The sequence below is a fragment of the Salvia miltiorrhiza genome, unplaced genomic scaffold (genome assembly GCF_028751815.1).
Source record: "Salvia miltiorrhiza cultivar Shanhuang (shh) unplaced genomic scaffold, IMPLAD_Smil_shh original_scaffold_220:::fragment_1, whole genome shotgun sequence".
NCBI lineage: Eukaryota > Viridiplantae > Streptophyta > Magnoliopsida > Lamiales > Lamiaceae > Salvia > Salvia miltiorrhiza.
The window spans coordinates 191,243-211,083 of NW_026651504.1; the positions used below are offsets into that span (position 1 = coordinate 191,243).

The 19,841-nt window shown below is 40.3% G+C and overlaps 2 protein-coding genes and 1 non-coding gene across 3 annotated transcripts; 2 read left to right on the forward strand and 1 right to left on the reverse strand.

Annotated features, from left to right (window-relative positions):
* The first annotated feature begins 5,481 nt into the window (after positions 1 to 5,481).
* Positions 5,482 to 19,134, forward strand: LOC131003574 (uncharacterized). Its single transcript, XM_057930104.1, has 7 exons — positions 5,482 to 5,574; positions 5,656 to 5,713; positions 17,526 to 17,760; positions 17,835 to 17,964; positions 18,046 to 18,369; positions 18,465 to 18,572; positions 18,661 to 19,134. Exons 3-7 carry the CDS (start codon positions 17,531 to 17,533, stop codon positions 19,000 to 19,002), a joined length of 1,134 nt encoding a protein of 377 aa, XP_057786087.1. The 5' UTR covers positions 5,482 to 5,574; positions 5,656 to 5,713; positions 17,526 to 17,530; the 3' UTR covers positions 19,003 to 19,134.
* Positions 9,256 to 9,362, reverse strand: LOC131003576 (small nucleolar RNA R71). Its single transcript, XR_009094717.1, has one exon. It is a non-coding gene; the product is annotated as a small nucleolar RNA R71 (small nucleolar RNA).
* LOC131003575 (uncharacterized) lies at positions 15,929 to 17,472 on the forward strand. The gene is made up of 3 exons (XM_057930105.1): positions 15,929 to 16,398; positions 16,475 to 16,574; positions 16,657 to 17,472. The coding sequence occupies exons 1-3, from the start codon at positions 15,995 to 15,997 to the stop codon at positions 16,993 to 16,995; spliced, it is 843 nt and encodes a 280-aa protein (XP_057786088.1). The 5' UTR covers positions 15,929 to 15,994; the 3' UTR covers positions 16,996 to 17,472.
* Positions 19,135 to 19,841: the final 707 nt, after the last annotated feature.

A 19,841-nucleotide genomic window follows, 5' to 3' on the forward strand; every position in this document is an offset into this window, starting at 1 on the left:
TTTTACATTTTAATACACCAATTTAAGAAGTTGTTCAATTTTGACACAATTTTGAATTCCGGCGACCGGGATATTGACGTGGCAGCCGGAATCGCCACGTCACACACACACACACTCCACCCTCTCTCTCTCACACTCCACTCTCTCTCTCTCTCTCTCCACACGTCAGCTTCCCCCACCCCACCCCCCCGGTCGGACCCTCCCCCTCCCCCAGAACCGCGTCGCACCGCCGCCGTCGAGCCCCCAGCCGCAAACCCTCCCTCCCGCCGTCAGCCACTTCCCCCTCCCAGAACCGCGTCGCACCCGCCGCCACTTCCCTCACCGGCTTCCCCCACCACCATCACTCTCTCTCACCGCCTCTTCCACCGCCGCCCCTGCTCTCTCCACCACCACACCTCTTTCTCCACCGCCTTTCCCCGCCACCATCACAGATCCGCCGCCCCTGCTCTTCCCCACCACCACACATCTTCCTCCACCGCCTTCCCCACCACCGCACTCCCCACGACTCTCTCCCTCCACCGCCCTTCCCCACCAACAAAATCGACAAGGGATTAGGGCTCGATTTCTCCTCAAATCCAAAACCCAAAACCCGAATTCACCTCTGCAATTCCTCGATTCAGTACTCCGACAACGCGTTTCTGAGGGAGAAGGAAGTGGCGGAAGAGGTGTGGTGGTGGGGAGAGCAGGGGCGGCGGTGGAAGAGGCGGTGCGACGCGGTTCTGGGGGAGGGGGAGGGGGAGGGTCCGACCGGGGCGGCTGGGGAAGGGCGGTGGAGGGAGAGAGTCGTGAGAGAGAGAGAGAGAGTGGGGTGTGAGAGAGAGAGGGTGGAGTGTGTGTGTGTGTGTGTGTGACGTGGCGATTCCGGCTGCCACGTCAATATCCCGGTCGCCGGAATTCAAAATTGTGTCAAAATTGAACAACTTCTTAAATTGGTGTATTAAAATGTAAAATCCTAAGTTTGCGTTAAATTTGGATTTTTGGCAAAGTTTGTGTATTTTGGTGCAATTATCCCTTGATTTAACGATGATTGAGGCCACAATTAATCCGCAAGTTTTTGCCAGATCAGGAGTTTAAGCTTTGGTCGGACAACAGCCACCGCCTACTCACACTCGCCGTAAACAACCGCTCACAAAATCCATCTCCATCATTATCATATCTATGCTTCTAATTTCATTTTATTCGTTTTAGATTACATAAATTATTCATGAAGCCATTTGATTTTGGTGCATAGGTCAAAGTGTTTCTTTAACCCAAGTTGTTGGGTATATGGATTTTAGAACAAGGAAATACGTGGTTGTTTTTAGTTACTTGTGGTGTCTGCAGAAGGTAAATGAAAGAAAAAAAAAAAAAAGATGAGTTGTTGTATTGAAACAAAAACTGTAGAAAGTTTACAGAATTGAATAGATTACCGAATGGAGCTCTGCACAGAAATAACATAAATGAGTTTGAGTTTGCTGCGTTTTGGCAAATTTTCAGAAAAATAAAATGATAAAGTCTGGTGGGAAAGTTAAATAGTGTGGACTTGAAAGAATCAAAGAACAGATGTTATGTGGCTGAAGCAAATTGAATCAGAAAATATGTGGCTTAAGCAGAATGAACCAAATAAGGCCCAACATAAATAGGTTCAAACAAATAATTTTATTTAAGGCCCAAACCTGTATTAACATTTTGAGAATGAAAGCTCTATTTCTAAATGCGTAATTTATAATTTAAATTCATACATTTAATTAGGGGCACGACTAGACAATTTATAAACTTAACCTATAATACAATTTTGAATGACTTTACAATAATTAGAATCTAAATAATTTTAAAAACATAATTATAAATAAATAAATGAATTTAGGCTGTCATATTTCACATGCACTGAAAAGACTGGGTGTCGGTATGGTAGTACCATTAGCCATACTAGTACTCATACCAATACTCATGCCAGTTATAGATGTAACTTTTATAATACATCATTTCCCATTCACCAATTAATTGGTTTGCGAGAGATTGGAAATTTAATTATCAAGAAATTAAATCAACAACCACCATTAAATTGATTGTTTACATATTCAATCTCAACAATTTCATGTGTTGCGAGTCTGATGCTATCAATAATTTCAAATTTGTGCAGATTTACCTATCTATATTTTTATACGATCAAATTTGCTTCAATTTCAATTTGGGAATGCGATTATTTTGTAGTGCTCATAAAACCTTTAATTTTTATGAGAGAAAAATGGAAATAATGCAACATAGGAAGAAGAAGGCATCAATTACACTTCTTTTTACTGCTACTTTAATTTTTCTTTTTGCAAATATTCTTCCAACAAAGAAAGTGGAATGCTTTATTTTGCATGTATATATATATATGCTTTTGTATTGCAGCAACACTTTTTGGAGCCTAAAGGATTCAACTACAACGTTGTTTGTCGTCACGAAGATTTTGAATTTAGAATATGCTCATGCAAATTCTGTGATATGCAGTTTGAATCATATATATATTCACAAAAAGTAAAATAAAATAAAAGTGATCCGTTCTTCACATGAATTCAGTGGGATCGATTTGGAAAGGTAGATTTTTACGAGAATTCAAAAATTGTCGGTGATGGAGATTAAATATTGCTTCTCAAAAGTTGCTCATATATTAAAATGTGGGAAGATTCCAATTAGTTTGAATATTTTTACTTTACCATGTTTGAATCAATAGTTCTCCAGTTTCTTTTCACTCGACATTCTACACGCAAATGCTATTTATAAGTGCATTTTGATTTTTAAAAGCTCGCTCGATCCAGAACTAAACCCCATTCTTCATGTTTTTCCCCCCATTAAATTGGAAGAACGATACAAGTTCACACTCAACAAAAATTAGGATCAAAATCAACCATTGTGCGTCCTCATTCACAAATTTAGTTTCTCCTCGTCACCAAAAAAACTACTATTAGACATTTGAATTAAAAATGAAAACCACAATATAAATTAATTCTCTGATGATTAAATTATGTCACAATAATTGAAGTAACTATCTATTATATAATAGGATTAAGCCTTAACCTATGTGGCATATCTAAAATCTCACCATTTCAAAATTTACCATATATAATCTTCATCATTTATTAATTAATTAACTATTACATTCTATATAAAGATTCATTAATCATAATAAATATAATTAATAATATATATATATATATAATATTAACATTACATATAATCTAAATTAATAAATTTTACTATTATTTATTTTTTCTAGATAAAAATTAGATTTACATGTCTGATAAGAAAAAAATTATAATCTATATACGATAAATTATTTTAATTGAATGTTAGTGATTAGATGTATATTTGTTATTAATTTTATATTTCTCAATAGTGTACATATTATATGTATATGTTGCAATATATTATATTGTGTGTATATATATATATATAATATTTATATTCTTAATTTTCAATAAAATTAATTTTGAATTGAGACATGCACGTATATGTAAATTATAAACGAGTCCGGTCATTGATTTACATGTTTGCATAATAAGGCACAAATTCTATAAACTGATTACTTTAAAACAAAATCTTATTATATGTCTATCAAAATAATTAAAATTTTATTTTTATTTTTTATAAAATAAATCCATACATTTTATTTATATAGGGAAGAAAAATATATTTTTCATTTCTGCAAACTTTATTTGCTTCTGTTCGTCCATTACTACAACAACAACAACAACAACAACAACAACAACAACAACAACAACAATAATAATAATAATAATAATAATAATAATAATAATAATATCTATTCTATAATACGATTAGGCCTTAGCCTACGTGGCAGGCCTCAAATTCTTTCTTTTCAATCTCAATTTGCAACGTGGCATTTGAGAATCCAATTTATATATTCTCATTCTCACTTTTAAAACAAAAGTCAGGCCTCCCTCTTCCTCACGCCTCCATTTTCCTCACCCCATTGCCGCCGTCCCTGAATCAGGTCGGCGTCGTCTCCCCCTTCACTGTCTCTCTCTTCTCTCAATCATTTTATCTCTCTAAAGTCGATTGCACACTCAAATTGAGCCCTAATTCACCCCCTTAAACTGTCTGCCTCTCTCTCCCTCTAAATTCAGGCGTCGCCGCCGTCCTAAGGGCGGCGTTGCTCCGCCTCATCTCTGACTCCCTCTTCCATTCCTTAATTAGTTCGATTATGTTTCCACTTCTTAAACCCATGAGAATTCTCTATTCGAAGCAATTAATACAAGAGCCCTAAGATTTCTTTTTCCTATAACCCGTTGCCGTTCCTTCTTCTAAACTCCGGCGAAATAGTCGCCGCTGAGCTTGCGGTTCGTCCGCTGCCGAGTCACCGCTGAGTTGAGCTGCCAGAGCAGAGCTACCAGAGCAGAGATGCCAGAGCCAGAGCAGAGATGCCAGAGCCAGAGCTAACCAGAGCAGAGATGCCAGAGCAAAGCTTCCAGAGCAGAGCTGCCAGAGCAGAGTTGCCAAAGCAGAGCTTCCAGAGCAAAGCTGCCAGAGCCAGAGCTAACCAGAGCAGAGCTTCCAGAGGGCCAGAGCCAAGTTGCCAGAGCAGAGATGCCAGAGCTAAGTCATTAAAGTCAGAGCCAGAGCCAAGTCGCCAGATCCAGAGTCAGAGCTAAGTCGTTAGAGTCAGAGCCAGAGCCAAATCGCCAGATCCAGAGTCAGAGCTAAGCTATTGGAGCCAGAGCGCGGAGCCACACGCCAGAGACAATTCGCCAGAAGGCGGAGCTATTTAGCAGAGCGGAGCCAAAGAGTAAAAGTCTGCCCCAAGGAAGGAAATCCAGAGCTACTAGACTGAGCGGGATGATGAGGACAAAATCCAACTCTGTAATTAGGGGACAACGACCTGACAAGTTATAATCTAATAATAGCCTTAATTAGTTTAATGGCGAGCATGCGGAATAGATGACCAAACGAATTTACTACTTTACCCCGACTGTAATGCCTATAAATACCTACGATGATGAAATAAAGCACACGCTCTCTCTTTTACTGCTTTAAGATCTCTTATCTTTCCTTTCTCTCTAGAGTTTGAACTAATAAAATTACATATATAAATAAAATATCTCACTACAAAAAAGCGCCGATTTACCGGCAGGATTTACCGGCGGCAGTCTCGCCGCCGGCGATCACCGGCGGCTTTTCGACGGCGGTGCTGCCGACCCGTATTTTTTGAATATATGGCGTTGATACCGGCGGCAACGTCACCGCCGGTGATCACCGGCGGCATAGCGGCCGGTAAATATTAAGGCCGCCGGGAATTTTATTTTTAAATTTTATTTTTTAATATTTAGCAGATAGCGGCGGCATCTGCCGCCGGTGATTCGCGGCGGTAAGTTGCCGCCGGTAAAAAGAGTGCGGATCGGGCTTTAGCGGCGGTAATGGGCCGCCGCTAATTTTAAAGCCCAAAATCGTGCCCTAACCCTCTCTCCTCCAGAACAGATCCCCCCCCCCGCGCGCCTCCAGCCCCCCTGCCCCCCCCCCTGCCCTGCCGCTGCCCTGCCCTGCTGCCGCCGCCTGTCGCCGTCGCCGGTCGCCGCCGTCGCCTCCGTCAAGGTAAGCCCCTCCTTTCCTTCTCTCTCTCTGTCTCTCTCTCACCCTCTCATCCTCTCTTCATCTTTCTCCTCCTAATTGCAGGCCAATCCTGCCGTCTCACCGCTCCTGCCACCGCACGGTTCCGCCGTCAACTCCTACGGTACACTTTCGTTTTTAATAGACTTTTATTTATTTGTTTATTTATTTATTATTTATTTGTTTGATGAAAATTAACATAATTCTAATTACTTTATAGGATGTTTAAAGTATGATAAATTGAAATTAATTTGGTAATTAGATACTTTATAGGATGTTTAAAGTATGATTAATTGAAATTAATTTGGTAATTAGATTAATTATGAATTGATTTAACTATAGTTACTTTATAGGATGTTTAAAGTATGATTAATTGAAATTAATTTGTTAATTAGATTAATTTTAAATTGATTTTCTGTTTTGGATGAAATGATATGTTATTATATATTGTGGGATAGATTTAATCAATTTCTTAAGGATCTTCTCCCTTTGGGATAGAAATTGATTATTTCTTAAGGATCTTCTCCCAACAAATGATTGTGTTTGCTTTTATTACTTTATTTTTTTTATTGTTTTATATGTTATTTTATTATTGTTTCGACATTGGGGGGCCGGGTAGACCTAGTATAGGTTTAGTAAATTAGGACCACTATGGTCACTATAGTTGCTGGTAGAGTCGAGCACTTGGTAGTTAGGATAGTGGGGTTATGCTGTCGAAATTTTCTTAGATTCAAGTAATTTATTGTATTTGATTTATTTTTATTCTCAATTAGAATTTGCAAGAATGAGTGATAATCGATCGTGGATGTACGCGAGATACAATGATCGTGCTGCATTTGAAACGGGACTTGAGAGTTTCCTCGAGTTTGCGATAAATCAAACAGCGTATACAGATGGAATTGGTAACATTAGGTGCCCGTGTAGGAAGTGTAAGAATAAAGTCTTTGCATCTGTACCTACAGTCAGAGAACATGTTACTAGGCGTGGATTTGTCCACAATTACACGAACTGGTGTTATCAAGGGGAAGCACCAGTGTATATGCCAGCAGAACATACTATAATGGATGAGGATGATGGGTCATACAGTAATTACCAAAGGATGGTGCATGATCATGCTGGACCTAGTAATTATCAAGATCCTCCAAATCTTGAGGAGCCGCCTAATCCTGACGCTCAACAAATTTATGACATGTTGAACGCAGCCGATAGTCCTCTATACCCAGACTGTGATACTTACTCACAGTTATCCTGGATGACACAGATGATGAGCATAAAGGTTGAAAATCACATGTCAGAGAGATGTTTTAATCAAATATCTGAGATGGTTCAAAAGGCTTTACCGAAGGATAACAACTGCCCTGACAGCTTTTACAGTACGAAGAGAAATCTGCGCGGGTTGGGTTTGCCAGTAGAGAAGATTGATTGTTGCGTTAATAACTTGACAAACATGATTTTCGTACCTCAATATCACATGAATTGTTGTCATTTTCCCCCATGAATTGATTGCTAATATGTGTTTGTATCCCGATTTTGAGTTTTGTTGAGTTTTGATTCCTTGGTGTAGTTTTGGAGTGATTTCAGGGAAAATCAAGGATTAATTGGAGGATTTTGAAGACATAAGATCGAAGTACGTCTCGATAGGAATTCGTGAGCGCAAACGGCGACCAAATCCGAGTCCGGACGAGGGAGAACGGAGCCGAACAAGCGGACTGCGCATAAAGCCCAGGCACCCGCGGTCCGGGCCGCGGCCACGGGCCCGACCGCGGGCCTCTGCTCCAAAATTGCCCAGTAACCCGCGGTCCGGGCCGCGGCCACGGGCCCGACCGCGGGCCTCTGCTCCAGAGCAGTCCAGAACGTTTTTGACAGTCACCCGCGGTCCGAGCCGCGGGCGCGGCCCATGACCGCGGCCTCCCCTGCTTCCAACCGCGTTTTCAACCGCGGTTCATGCCGTGACCTCGGGGAAGAGGCGGGGATCCGCCTTTTGGTGGGCCCAGACGTGATTTTTAGCCCAAAACTCCATTTTTCCCCTCTTTTCTCACATCATTCATTACACACACCCATTTTTCCATCTTCCCCAATCCTCCACACAAACCCTAACCTCCATTAATGCTCACACCTACCTTTTGAAGAAGTATTGAAGAAGAGAGAAGATTCAAGAAAGGCCATTAATAGGATTTGTCACTCATTACTCTCTCTTTCATATATGTATTTCTTTGATTTAAGTATGTTGTTTGTGAACATGGTAGGCTAAAATCCCCCATTGGTTTGGGGGTTAGGCTAGTAGATTATGTAAGGGATTGATTATTATGCTTAATATATGTCTTGATTATTTCCTTATTATTATCTTTTCAAGCCCTAGCTTTAATTCTTGTATGGATTGTTGGCCACTTTCTCTGCATTTCTAATTTGTGATTTGAATCGGGAGAGGATAATCACAATAGATTAGGAGCTTGAAACATATTGACTCAATAAACCGGGAGGTTGAGAGTTGGGTGAGAGTATACCGATCATTTGTGCTCTTGGGAGTTATAGGTTAGAAGTTGACCGGGGACGGCAACTATGACCCGTAATCTACCGTTTTAGTCGTCCGAGAGGGGGCTAGAACTAGTGGGGAGATCACTCTAGATAAATAGGAATATCAAGACTAATATTGAGCTAATTTGAAGTCCATTGCTAATCCATCGATGCCTAATCCCTAAACCACCTTCATCACTTAATTAATCCACTTTGTTTGATTGTTCTTATTTTGTTTTTGAATTTGTTAGTTAATCAAACCATTCACCTCCTTGTTTAGTCTAAATAGCTCTAGCATAATGACTTAAGGTAATCACTAGAATTTGACTACTAATCCTTGTGGAATACGACCTTGCTTCCCTATATTGCAACTACACCGTGCACTTGCGGCGTATCGAAAATAATAGCGAACAAGTTTTTGGCGCCGTTGCCAGGGATTAGTTTAGTTTGATTACTTGTGATATTTTGAATCATTGTGCTTAACTACTTTGGACATTTTACTTGCTTTATTTTATTTTATTTTTTTTTCAATTTTAAGATTGTGTCTTGACTCTTTTTTTCTTTTTGGTTGGTAGGTAGTGTATGAACACAAGGTCTAAGAGTGCACCTCTTATACCCATTGACCTTGAGGTTGAAGCATTTTGCCGACACAACAAAGCAAGAGCAAGAAGAGAGAAAGAAATGGAGGGAAACATGATGGAAAATCAAGAATTGATCCTCCAACTCCAAAGACAATTGGAGGCTATGCAAGGGCATATCAATGAGCAAGAGGCTCGAAGGAATGCACCACCACCACCACCTATTAGCAATATGTTCCAACCCGTGGTCCAACAAGGGGGAGTGCATGCCCCAAGAATCAATGCCAACAATTTTGAACTCAAGGCGAGTCTCATCAACATGGTGCAACAAAATCAATTTTCCGGTCTTTCTCAAGATGACCCGAATGGACATCTCGGCAATTTCTTGGAGATATGCGATACTATCAAGATAAATGGAGTCCCGGAGGATGCCATTCGACTCCGACTCTTTCCCTTCTCACTAAGGGGCATAGCCAAGACATGGTATCAATCTTTGGAGATTGGTTCCATCACTACATGGGAGAAAATGGCTCAAAAGTTCCTTATCAAGTTCTTCCCTCCAAGTAAGACAATGAAGATGAAGAAGGACATTGTCCAATTTCATCAATTCGATGGAGAGACCTTCTATGAAGCTTGGGAGAGATTCAAAGAGATGATAAGGAAGTGTCCCAACCATGGTTTGGATCAAAACACCATTATTTGCTCATTCTATACCGGGTGTAGTGGTGAGATGCAAAGAGACATGAATGCATCGGCCAATGGAGCATTGTTGGAGAAGAGCCACGAGGAGGCCGCCCACATCATTGAAAATTTAGCCGCAAATAGCTACCAATTTTCGGGGGAGATGACTATTTTGAAGAAGGTGGCGGCTACAACAAGCTCGGATCCGATAGCTCTTTTGACGGCTCAATTGACCGCTATGAATAGCAAAATTGATGCTATGTCCACATCAAAGTCGGAGCCTATAGTGGTGGAACGAACCAATATTGAGGATGTGAACTACATTAACAATAATCGAGGCTTTGGAAACTTTCATCCTCAACACCAAGGAGGGTATCAAGGGCAAGGGCAATACAATCAAGGATTTCAAACAAATCGCCACCCAAATCTTGCCTATGGTAATCCCAACAACTTCTTGCAACCACCACCCGGATTTGCGGTAAGCGATGGTATGATCAAGGAAGAGAAGAAACTCAACCTTGAAGAAATTTTAATGAAATTCATGACGGCCACTCAAGCCCACATGACGAGAACCGATGAAAGGTTGGAGGCTCAAGCGACCCAATTGAAAATGTTTGAGATGAAAGTGGGACAAATTGCCGAATCTTTAAGCAATCAACGCCAACAAGGGCAATTTCCAAGCAACACAATTGTAAACCCTAAAGAGCATTGCAAAGCTATTAACATACTAGGTGAGACAACCTTTGAAGAGTCCAAGATGTGCTTGGGAGAGGAGGACATGGTTGAAATAGAGAAGAGCAATGATGGAGGCATTTCTTCAAAAATGCAAAATGATGAAGAAAAGAAGAAGGAAGTGTACAAAGCTCCACCTCCTTATTGCCCACCAATCCCCTTTCCTCAAAGGCTTCCCAAGAAGAATGTGGAGAGTGAGTTCTCCAAATTCCTTGAAATCTTTCGGAAGGTGAATGTCAACATCCCCCTTGTTGAAGCTTTGCAACAAATGCCCAAGTATGCAAATTTTCTCAAGGAAGTTCTATCTAAGAAGAAGAAATTGGAAGAATTTGAAACGGTCAACCTCACCAAAGAATGTTGTGCCGTTCTTCAAAAGAAGCTACCTATCAAGATCAAGGATCCCGGGAGCTTTACTATCCCATGTGATGTTGGAAATGGTCGTTTTGGAAAGGCCTTGTGTGATTTGGGAGCAAGCATAAATTTGATGCCTCTCTCCATCTTCAACAAGCTTGAAATAGGAACCATTAAGCCAACCACGATTGCTTTGCAAATGGCGGATCGTTCCGTTTCATATCCTAAAGGGATAGTGGAGGATGTCTTGGTGAGGGTTGAAAAATTCATTTTTCCGGTGGATTTTGTGGTGTTGGATATGGTTGAGGACAAGGATGTACCTTTGATCCTTGGACGTCCATTCTTGGCGACGGGGAGGGCCCTAATTGATGTTGCAAAGGGCAAGCTCACATTGAGAGTGAATGATGAGAGTGTTACCTTCTCAATCCACAAAGCTCCCAAGCACAAAGATGAGGAAGAAAGAATGAAAATGGAGGAATGCAAAATGATGCAAGTGATCGAACCTTGCATCAACTTGAAGGAAAAATTGAAGAAAGAAAAGGGAGAGGAGAAATCTCCAAGCTTGGAGTTGAAGCTTCTCCCCACACACTTGAAGTATGCATTCTTTGGTGAGAATGAGATACATCCAATGGGGCAAGACCGTGTACTCCAACTCAATGAGTTAGATGAGTATCACACATTTGAGAAGTCAAACCTCTACAAGGAGAGGACAACAAGTGCTAATGACGAGATGATACACAAACGGGAGTTTGCACCCGATGATGAAGTCCTTCTCCTCACCTTTCGTCAATCACTACCTCCGGAAAAGCCAAGATCGAAATGGTCGGGTCCTTTCAAAATCAACAAGGTTTTCAATAATGGAGCAATTGAATTGAGAAAGAAGGATGGAAGAACCTTTGTGGTTGAGAAGGAAAGAATCAAGGTGTATTTGCCCTTGAAACCAAAAGTTGAAGTGTTCGTTGGCACCATCCCCGAGCCATGACACCATCGTGAAGACGTCGAGCTCACGACGTTAAACTAAGCGCTAGTTGGGAGACACCCCAACAAGGTACCCTTTAATTATTGCAAGTTCAATAATCACACACATACATATGTATTTATATATTAATCTATGTATATATTTATATATGTGTGTGGTTTTTTATGTTAGTTTTTTTTGTGAGTCCGAGACAACTTCTCATTATCTTTTCCTCCAAACTCATTTCCACTTTGTGTGAAATAAGTTTGGGGGGAGGGGAAAGATGGATTAGTTGTCTCATCTATCTTTTGCTTTACTTGTTTTTATTTGGTTTAGTTTTATTGTCTTGTTTTTGTTATTGTTGAATAAATGATAGTTTGAGAGTTAGTTGGGTTGATTTTTTTGTTTTTGTTTTGCTTGGGATAATTGTAGCAAATATTGTGATGATGAATTGATTGATTTTTGGGCTTATGATTGTTGTTTTTGAAAAAAAAAAGTTGTTGTGTATCACATGTTGATTTTGCATGTAGAGTTTGAACTTGTGACAATGAGCTAAATGTTGTACCTCCAAGAACTTGAAAAAGAAATGAGCTTGTGAGAATTGAGCCTTTGATTGTCATACATTTACAATCTCATTTTGTTCTTGAGTGTAAATCATTTGAGCATGTGTGTTGATCTCTAGAACTTGCCATGAGTCCTCTCTTGAAAATAAAAGTAGATGTGTTGTTAATATTGAAGTGATTTAAGGCCATCTTTGTTAGCCACTTAACTCAAATTGTGTCCAAATTCTCATATGATCCTAGTTTACCCAATTTGTGCCTCGTAGCCATTCTTTGAATGAACCAATGATAAAGGGGTAGAACTTAGAGTGTTAGTGGTTGCTTTGATGAAAAAGTTTGGGAAATGATTAAAATTGCCTATCAAGCTTTGATTGAGTGAAAATCACTAGTCCCCTATAAGCTTAAAAAGAAAAAGAAAGAAAAAGAAATGGAAATGAATGTGAATAAAAGAGCATAAAGGGGAGTGATTTGCCTTTTGAATCATATCATGATAAGTATCACTAAGGGTGAAAAGAAGAAATGTGGGGATTTTGGTTTTTGGTTGATTAGAAAAGAGAAATGATGAATTTGACTTGTTCATTGTGATTGTTAGATTGTGGGATATGAGTCATTTGCCTAAAAACACCTCACCTCACCAAAGAGCCCTCATTACAACCTTATGAAAGCCCTTGTTGATCATTATTTATAACACATTGAAGTATAGAGAGTTAGGATAAATGGCAAGCATATGGTAGATTGCATACATGATTCATTTTGAGTGCAAACACGTCCAATCTAAACACTTGAGAGTTGAGTGCATCATTGAAACATCAACATTTGTGAGGATTCAAGTTTGGAGGCTATAATGTTGAACTCATTATCACTTGTGACTTCTTGGAATGCATTTCTACTTGTGATACACTTTTTAAAGATTTTTGAAAAATTTGAAGCCCTTGAAATGACACCAATTCATTCTCACATGTTTGTTATATTTTATTTCTCTTCTCTTTGTTGTTTGGGGACAAACAACGCTTTAAGTTTGGGGGGTTGACAAACATGATTTTCGTACCTCAATATCACATGAATTGTTGTCATTTTTCCCCATGAATTGATTGCTAATATGTGTTTGTATCCCGATTTTGAGTTTTGTTGAGTTTTGATTCCTTGGTGTAGTTTTGGAGTGATTTCAGGGAAAATCAAGGATTAATTGGAGGATTTTGAAGACATAAGATCTAAGTACGTCTCGATAGGAATTCGTGAGCGCAAACGGCGACCAAATCCGAGTCCGGACGAGGGAGAACGGAGCCGAACAAGCGGACTGCGCATAAAGCCCAGGCACCCGCGGTCCGGGCCGCGGCCACGGGCCCGACCGCGGGCCTCTGCTCCAAAATTGCCCAGTAACCCGCGGTCCGGGCCGCGGCCACGGGCCCGACCGCGGGCCTCTGCTCCAGAGCAGTCCAGAACGTTTTTGACAGTCACCCGCGGTCCGAGCCGCGGCCGCGGCCCATGACCGCGGCCTCCCCTGCTTCCAACCGCGTTTTCAACCGCGGTTCATGCCGTGACCTCGGGGAAGAGGCGGGGATCCGCCTTTTGGTGGGCCCAGACGTGATTTTTAGCCCAAAACTCCATTTTTCCCCTCTTTTCTCACATCATTCATTACACACACCCATTTTTCCATCTTCCCCAATCCTCCACACAAACCCTAACCTCCATTAATGCTCACACCTACCTTTTGAAGAAGTATTGAAGAAGAGAGAAGATTCAAGAAAGGCCATTAATAGGATTTGTCACTCATTACTCTCTCTTTCATATATGTATTTCTTTGATTTAAGTATGTTGTTTGTGAACATGGTAGGCTAAAATCCCCCATTGGTTTGGGGGTTAGGCTAGTAGATTATGTAAGGGATTGATTATTATGCTTAATATATGTCTTGATTATTTCCTTATTATTATCTTTTCAAGCCCTAGCTTTAATTCTTGTATGGATTGTTGGCCACTTTCTCTGCATTTCTAATTTGTGATTTGAATCGGGAGAGGATAATCACAATAGATTAGGAGCTTGAAACATATTGACTCAATAAACCGGGAGGTTGAGAGTTGGGTGAGAGTATACCGATCATTTGTGCTCTTGGGAGTTATAGGTTAGAAGTTGACCGGGGACGGCAACTATGACCCGTAATCTACCGTTTTAGTCGTCCGAGAGGGGGCTAGAACTAGTGGGGAGATCACTCTAGATAAATAGGAATATCAAGACTAATATTGAGCTAATTTGAAGTCCATTGCTAATCCATCGATGCCTAATCCCTAAACCACCTTCATCACTTAATTAATCCACTTTGTTTGATTGTTCTTATTATGTTTTTGAATTTGTTAGTTAATCAAACCATTCACCTCCTTGTTTAGTCTAAATAGCTCTAGCATAATGACTTAAGGTAATCACTAGAATTTGACTACTAATCCTTGTGGAATACGACCTTGCTTCCCTATATTGCAACTACACCGTGCACTTGCGGCGTAGCGAAAATAATAGCGAACATAACTGCATGTTGTATTGGGGGGACGACAGTGAGCTAGAGAGTTGTAATTTTTGTGGTGCATCACGATATAAGGAGAACTTGCGTGCATCTGGAAGCCGCCGAAAGAAACGTGTGGCCGCCAAACAGATGCACTATTTTCCTTTGACGCCTCGACTGCAAAGGTTGTTTGCATCTGCGGCAACAGCCGAAAATATGCGATGGCATGCGACTTCAATAGAAGATGGGATCATGCGCCACCCAGCAGACTCTCCGGCATGGAAACACTTGAATTCAGTATATCCTGGATTCACCGAGGAGATAAGAAATGTGAGATTAGGCCTCTCTACAGATGGTTTTGCCCCATTTGCACAATCAGGGCGTCAATATTCTTCTTGGCCGGTCATTGTCACACCGTATAACTTGCCTCCGTGGTTGTGCATAAAAGAACAATTCATGTTCCTCACTGTCCTCGTGCCTGGGCCATCTAACCCAAAGATGAAGTTGGACGTTTTCTTACAGCCACTGATACATGAGTTGAAATATTTGTGGGAGGTTGGTGTGAACACTTATGACATATCGTTGCAGCAAAATTTTCAGATGCGGGCAGCTCTAATATGGACTATTAGTGATTTTCCAGCGTACGCTATGTTGTCTGGGTGGGGTACAGCTGGGAAATTGGCATGTCCACACTGTATGGAGAATACAGACGCATTTACACTAACGAAGAGTGGTAAACAATCGTGGTTTGACAATCATCGGAAGTTCTTACCTCGTGACCATGTGTTTAGGAGAAATAAGACTTCATTCTTGAAGAATAAGACATGCAATGTGGGTCCACCAGAACACAGATCCGGAATAGAAATCTTGAATCAAATTGAGGGGTTGGGCTTCGTGAAGGTTACCGAAGACTTCGATAACAGGAACGCTCAACTTGCAAAATATGAACATGTTGGGTGGAAGAAGAAAAGCATATTTTGGGATCTTCCCTATTGGAAGGACCTTTTGATTCGACATAATCTGGATGTCACGCACATTGAAAAAAATGTGTTTGATAATGTGTTTAATACCGTCCTCAATGTGAAGGGGAAGACAAAAGATACCGAAAAGTCGAGAGAAGAATTGAACATCTTCTGTCGACGGCCTGAATTGAAGAAAGTGGATGGATCCCGACTGTATCCAAAAGCATGTTATACGCTTGAAAGGGATGAAAAGAAAATCTTACTTCAATGGATCAAGAGTCTTAAGTTTCCCGATGGGTACATGTCAAATATTAGCAGATGCGTTGATTTGAACGCTCTGAAGATGCATAACATGAAAAGCCACGACTGTCACGTGTTCATGCAATTACTACTACCTGTAGCCTTTAAAGAACTTCTTCCTAAGAATGTTTGGGAGGAAATTACAGAGTTAAGTTGTTTCTTTAGAGAATTAACAGCCCGCAATATCCCAATACATGATATGGGAATACTCAATGAGAAGATATCAGTTACTCTATGCAAACTTGAGCGTATCTTCCCCCCGAGTTTCTTTGATTCAATGGAGCATCTACCAGTTCATTTGGCAGATGAAGCACGATTGGCTGGTCCAGTGCAGTATCGGTGGATGTATCCTTTTGAACGATATTTGAGGACATTGAAAAATCATATCAGAAACAAAGCCAAGGTTGAAGGATCCATCAGCAATGCATATATACTAGAGGAAATGTCCACCTTCTCTTCATATTACTTTGAGGATCATGTGACTACAAAGTGGAGAAATTTGCCTCGCAATATTGAAGAGTCTGTTGAAGACAGTGATGATCCTAATCAACTCTTAATCTTCAAACCAGTTGGACGTCCGATTGGGCGAATGACAAAGAGATACATGGATCCTAAAGAATACATGGCTGCGCATATGTATATTTTGAGCAATTGTGCGGAGGTTGCAAACACATATATCAAGTGAGTATTGTTGACTCAATTTATGTATATCAATTCTCGACGTACGTAACTTATAACTTTTTTCTTTATATCTTAGGATCTTCGAGGACGAAATGCGCTACGTAAATCCTTCACTAACCGAAGCCGAGTTAGAGAGTGCTTTCGACAAGGATTTTATGTTGTGGTTTGGCCATTATGTAAGATGTGACAAATTTATATTCAATATACATTTACTTGACTAAAAATGGGGTTGCAAAACTAAAAGATTGTATGGAACAGGTGATTCGCCCTTCTAACAATGATTTGAACCCGTATATCAAGTCGCTTGCAGCCGGGCCTTTAACTGAGATTGAGACATACTCCGGGTATTTTGTGAATGGCTATAGATTTCACACGACTGATCTTGATGGAGAGCGCGCAACTGTGAACAGTGGCGTGTGCATAAAAGGCTCGGTCTATGGTAGAGATGTGCAAGACTTTTATGGGCGTCTACAAGAGGTGTGTGTGCTGGAGTATGGGGGTATCCAATTAAGAAGACAGTCTTGTTCAAATGTGAATGGTTTGACTTGTCTGCTCGGGGAACTTCTATTGATACAAACTTCAAGTTGGTATCAGTGAACCAGACAAGAAAATATCAGAAGTATGATCCATTTGTTTTAGCGAGTCAGGCGGTTCAAGTGTTTTACTGTCCCTATCCCAGTACGAACCAAGCAAAGAAAAACTGGTTGTCAGCATGCAAAGTCAACGCAAGATCAAAGGTTGAAGTCTCCACTGCCGCATCTAACTCAACATTAGATCAACCGTTTCAAGAAGAGGTTGTTACTATTACGTCTACCCACACAACTGTGGACATTGACCCACCAATTCTTGTTCATCCCCTCGGTGGAATCGTTGACATTGAAGATGACGATGACCCAGAAGACGAGGACCAACCGTTCACATCTGATGACGACGCCAGTAATGATGATGACAGTAGTTGAGGTTATTTGGCAATGTATTTGTTTATACTTGTTATTCATGTGTGATTAGAAACTTCCTGCAATTTACAGACTGTCTATACTTATCTTAATCAATTTCTGTGACATGAGTGTTATTTTGATCACTGTATACAGGTTGTGTCTATACTTATTTGAATCAATTTGAAATAGGTACCATGTCTCATCGTAGAGGATTGTTGGGGTTTGGTAGTCGGTCTTCTGGGCCTGAGGCACAGTCCTCCTCAGGCTCTGGGCCGTATATTTCCGCTACTCCAGAGTCTGGTTCCCCTCCACAGAGCGCTGCTGCATCTGGGTCTAGAAGGCCCAAAGGCAAATCAGTGGCGCAGATTAGGGCTGAGTGTGTTAGGCGCGACGGGAGGATCCTCTTTCAGAGGAATACTGTTGGGTGAGTATTTTTATTTAAATCATTATTTGTCTATATCAAGTAATTTTTTAAATTATTTTGATATATTGGGACAGTAAGTTGATCGAGCCCCCGGGGATCTCCACCTGCTGCACGAACTCGTTTAAGAGGATTCCGAACCCAGGCGGGTACACGTGGAAGTTAACTCCGCCAACGGTGCAGGACTTGTATTTTGAGAAATTCAAGGTAAATGAATTTCTACTATATATAAATTTAGCATTATATATTGTTAAAATGTTATATTAATTTCACCAATATATTCAACAGAAAGAGTTTACTTGGAACCCTGAGGATGAGGCTGATGTGAAAAAAATGTGGTTAGACAAGGCCCGTAAAAGGTACAGTGACAACATGAGCGAGTATAAGAGACTGCTCAAGCAGAAGACCGAGGCAGGGGAGATGATGGAGACACCGCTGGGCATGTCCGACACCTTTTGGACGGGACTCAAGGCATACTGGGATCAAGATGAGGTTAAGGCCGTTTCTAGGCGCGCACGTGAGAACCGATACTCTGAGCCAGATGGAGTTGGTACAGGGATCAGTCGGCACGTTGGAGGGTCTCAGTCGAGTCGTATTCTGCAGCAGAGTCTGGTTAGTAATTATCGATTGAGTATTTATCTAATAAATATAAATATTAATATATATATATATATTACCTTATTTTTCTTATATAAATGCATGAACAGCTCGTGGATGGTGAAGTCCCCCCAACTGCATCTAACTACAGCACTTTCCTCCGCCTACACATATACGCAGATGGAACTTTTGTGTCAGAAAAGGATGCCAACCTTGATGTAAATGTTTAAGTTTGAACAAATATTAGTAATACATAGTAAAATGTATTTATTTTATAATAATTGTGTATTGTTATGTATGAATTAGGCGGAGATTCATCGTGTTGCTGCTGAGACAGGACGAGAGGACCGACTCGATGAGGTCTACTTGGAGCTCGTACGTCCCGGTAGGTCACGACTGTACGGCACTGGAAGTGCTGGTGTGAGCCAGTTCAGTAGGGGGTCTACCAACAGTACATGCTCTTCCCAGATGTCTCAGCGGATGTATGAGACTCGGATCTCCACACTGGAGGAGCGTCTCCAAAAGGCTGAGGAGGATAGGGCGGCCCAAGAAGCAGCACGTGAGGCCGAACAAGCAGCACGTGAGGCCCTTGAGCAGCGGATGAGTCAGTTCGAGGAGATACTGAGGCGGTCGGGTCAGCTACCTTGAGCATCACTTCTATGTATCTATATCATGTTGAACTTTTTTTTTATGTTATGTTTCTGAACAAACACAATTACACTTGAACTTTGTTTAACATTTGTGTTTTGTTGAACAATTTAATTGTTTTATGTTTTCAAATCGTTCTATTTATTGTGAGTGAATTCAAGGTATGCAAATGAATTCAAAATACATTATAATTACAAAATGAAAATACTTATATTCTATAACGTATATTGATAAAAAAAAATTAATAACATATTGATTAATAAATAGATATATTGTTTCGACATAAAAATAAAGACATATATGCAAATGAATTCAAAAATACATTAAAACTATCAAATTAAAATACTTATGATTAATAAACTATATTGATAAAAAAATTAAAAAAAAAATAAAATAAATTAAAAAATAAATTAAAAAATAAATATTTATTTGCCATAAAAATACGGGCGGCACGAGACTGGTCCGTAATTAACATTACTTGGATATAATCTCCTCATATTCAAATGTTATGAATATATGATATATATTGTATATTGAAATAGCCTTTAAATGATTTAATAGGCAATAGATATATCAATTATACGAGTGTTCTCTACTGGGGACAATTCAAAAGGAACTTCAAGGTTAAGCGTGCTTGACTTAGAGCACAACTAAGATGGGTGACCCACTGGGAAGTTCGCCTAAGGTTTGAAATATTGTATAAATACGAAAATATTAGTGGAGATAAATAAAATAAATAAAATAAATAATTTAAATAAATAAATAATTTAAATAATTAATTCATTACCGGCGGCAATATCCCGCCGGTAATTGGCGGCGGCAAAGGGCCGCCGGTAATC